General features: G+C 35.8%; 1 protein-coding gene across 1 annotated transcript in view; it reads right to left on the reverse strand.

Moving 5' to 3' along the window:
* LOC109344134 (uncharacterized membrane protein YuiD-like) overlaps positions 885 to 3,310 on the reverse strand; it is a 3,735-nt gene continuing 1,309 nt past the window's right edge. The window contains exons 2-5 of the mRNA XM_019582766.1: positions 2,244 to 2,400; positions 1,898 to 1,948; positions 1,580 to 1,672; positions 885 to 1,307 (exon numbers count right to left, since the gene is read on the reverse strand). Of these exons, the coding sequence (XP_019438311.1) occupies positions 1,236 to 1,307; positions 1,580 to 1,672; positions 1,898 to 1,948; positions 2,244 to 2,400 (373 nt within the window). The 3' untranslated portion in view covers positions 885 to 1,235. The remainder of the gene's footprint in view (positions 1,308 to 1,579; positions 1,673 to 1,897; positions 1,949 to 2,243; positions 2,401 to 3,310) is intronic.

The following is a 3,310-nucleotide window of genomic DNA, read 5'->3' on the forward strand; positions in this document are numbered from 1 at the left end:
GTGTGAACATAAAAGGATTTGAAGTCAAAAGTGAGAGAAAAATAAATGTATATGATATAAAATAATATGTTCAAAATATCATACTTCTAGGATTGAGAAACCTTATGGGTCTATTTGGACATATAGATTCATTGAGGAATAAAAGTCATATTTTTCAATTTTAATTTAAAGGAATTATATATTTTAAAAATAAAGAAGGAATGAAAAGTTTTATTATTAATTTTAAGAATACTATGAAACTCTTAATTTAAAATTGAAAAAATATTTTTTTTCCTTTCTCCTTCCGTCCTGAACCTCCAAAAAATCAACTCCCGAGAGAGTAGAATTGGACTTTGGAAGGAAAAAAAGGATAGACCTTCTTTGTTGTTTTCCTTTGTGCTTCTTTTCATTTCTTCATTACCAGAGACTATATACTTTCAGTAATATTGGTAACTCATGAATTTGGTGAGATGAGCATGAAGTTACAATCTTTCCTATAAATGCAATCCTATGGTAAGGTAATAATAGTTCAACACACAGTTTTAACAGTTCCATTCACTTGTTATTATACTTCAACCAAAAAGGGTCTATCTTGCAACATAAGTAGATTAAAAGAAAGTCACTTTTCCAATCACTTTTGACAGTGAAACAAGAAATAAGAGGCATTTTTTTTTTGTTTCCCACGGGTATTATCGTACGGGAGACAATCCTGTCCGAGCCAGGAACATCCACAGGTATGTGGGGCTAACTCTCCCAATGAACATTTTTTCCATCCACAAGACTCGAACCTGAGACTTTGCTTAAGGGAAATCAAGCATGTACCACTTGAATCAACGTCCGGTGCTAAATAAGAGGTATTTGTAGTAACAGAATAGTTACATGCAATGTAATCATGAGAAAGATAACAGGGCAAACCAGTACAATAGCATAACAAATGCCTTCTAAAATAGATAAAACCAAACATTCTAAGAGGCAAGTACAATGGAAAATAAATGCTTCCACAAGACATATACTTCAATTACATGAAATGGTGTAATCAGTACAATTCAATTTCCATATTCACTGTTGACATAAGGAGGTTCCTTAAGTGCATGATAATGCAGATTTAGATCAGAGGGAAGAGAAGAGGTACATATCAGACCTTTTCTGGGTGAACAAGATTGAAGACTTGAGACAAGTTTTTTTTTTCGATTTCTATACTACGGTATGAATTGGAATTACTTCCTTTCGGGATGACAACAATGGAATCCTCAACTTTACCTAGTAACCATGGTTATTAGTTGCCCAATAGATGCTGTTATAAGTCCAAGTAACCCACCAGCAATGACCTGCAGCATGGACTGAGAATGTTAACAAACAAAACCACCAATTGTAAAAGAAGTGGCAATTATCTATAATGCCGGAAAATGGTACATAAGAAGAAAATAATAAGGTGCTCACTAATATATTTTAGCGTAAACAATCATCAAACATCAAAATCCATATGGCTATAATATCACTCTATCATGTGTAGAACCAAGAAAATGGCACACTAAATTCCCTTGACTAAACGTAGAGGTACCAAATAATTATAGGAAGTAATCAAATGAAAATCTTTAACCTGAGGGGGCGTATGCCCAAGAAGTTCCCGGAGTGGTCTGCTTTCAGCCAGAGGATGTTCCGCTGGAAGTTCATATACAATTTGGTTCAAAACCTAGGAAATTCGATCATTCAAACTCAGTAAAAGCCAAAATAGACAAACCAAACCAAAATAAAAGATGTCTTGCACTTCAATCATAGGCAAACAAAAAACGCATCTATGCCATTTCAAGTCTCATGTTTTGCGTGAGAGAATTCCATAAAACCGAAAATTGTGTGCAAGTAAAGAAAGGACAAAAAGGAGCGGACGGTAGAAAAACTAATAGCACTGGCATCAAACCTCTGCTTGGCGTCCTGCTTGCAATCTTACACCAGTCGCGTCATACATCACCTGCAAGCAATATTCAAATCAGAAATTTGTCCGACCATATGAGCCGGTCATTAGCATTAGTCTCTCATTGTCTAATCTAGTTGTTTTGTGATATCAAATGCTTTATTAACAGTTAGTCAGTTACATAGTATGCAACATACATGTCTAATCTTGCAGGTGCAGAGATAAAGGAACAAGAATGGACCTTCCTTCACTATATCTTACTCCGTAAAAAAAACTACACATATATTAAGTCCTTTATGGCATCTTCAATATTGATTGATTTGAATAACTAAAGAGAGAAGTCAAGTCATACAATACAAGCTAAAACCAATGCAGTTGCAAAAAGAGATCCGGCAAAGCCTTCCTGGTACCCAATGGCCAAGGCAAGAGCAGTCACAGTCGCTGAATGAGATGATGGCATTCCACCTGATCCAATTAGTTGCTTAGGATCCCATCTTCTTTCCTTATACCTGGAGTCAGGAATGGATTAGAATCAATTATTGATCCCTATTTTTCGTGGAATGGAAATGAATGGAACGGCAACTTCAATTTATAGTTATGTTTGGTAATGTTGTATTTGATAAACAAAATACAATAAAGAATTAAAGATGGTAATTTATGACCTTTTAGGTTAAATAAATAGTCTTAGCTTGGCCAGACACGAGACAGCAAAAAGTTTTGGGCTGCTTGGCCTAATTTGGACCAAGCTAATTTTTGTGGGCCGAAAAATCACGGCTTAGCCCCAAAAAATGGGCTAAATAGGTAGGCCAGATAGGCTTAAGCTGCACTTTGATGTCTGAAATGGAAGGGGGGTTCCACTGTTTTGCGATTGAATGTGTGTTCTCAAAATTGCAGGAATACTCATCCCATTCTATCCAATCATATATGCTCTACAGTCTAGGCTATGTTTGGACTTATGATGTTGGGGTTTGGAGTGAAAGGGAGTTAAGATAACATTCTCCTTTTTTAAGAATTTCATAAAATAAAAGTAATAAAATGAGGGATTATCATATAAGTTATAACCTTTTAATCATACCTTATTGGCTTCAATAGATATTTAGGGAAGTTATGGTGATAGCAGTTGACCACCAATTAGAAAGGTAAATATGTTAGGGTGAGCTTGGCACAGCAGTAAGGTTGTTCAAATCGTGGAAACAACCTCTCCGCTTGCAGGGTAAGGCTGTGTACATTTACCCTCCCCAGATCTCATTAAGTGAGTCTCGTGCATTGGATTGTCCTTTTACTGACAGTTGTAATAACAGGAGTGTACTTAGATAGTGAAAGCAGAATAATCCAACTCTCCATGAATTGATTGGTTAGTACTAATGAAGGGAAAAAATAATTTTGGAGAATTGAGCAGAAATTTGGAGGGGGGGGGGG

This window comes from Lupinus angustifolius, chromosome LG03 (assembly GCF_001865875.1).
Source record: "Lupinus angustifolius cultivar Tanjil chromosome LG03, LupAngTanjil_v1.0, whole genome shotgun sequence".
In the NCBI taxonomy this organism is placed as follows: domain Eukaryota; kingdom Viridiplantae; phylum Streptophyta; class Magnoliopsida; order Fabales; family Fabaceae; genus Lupinus; species Lupinus angustifolius.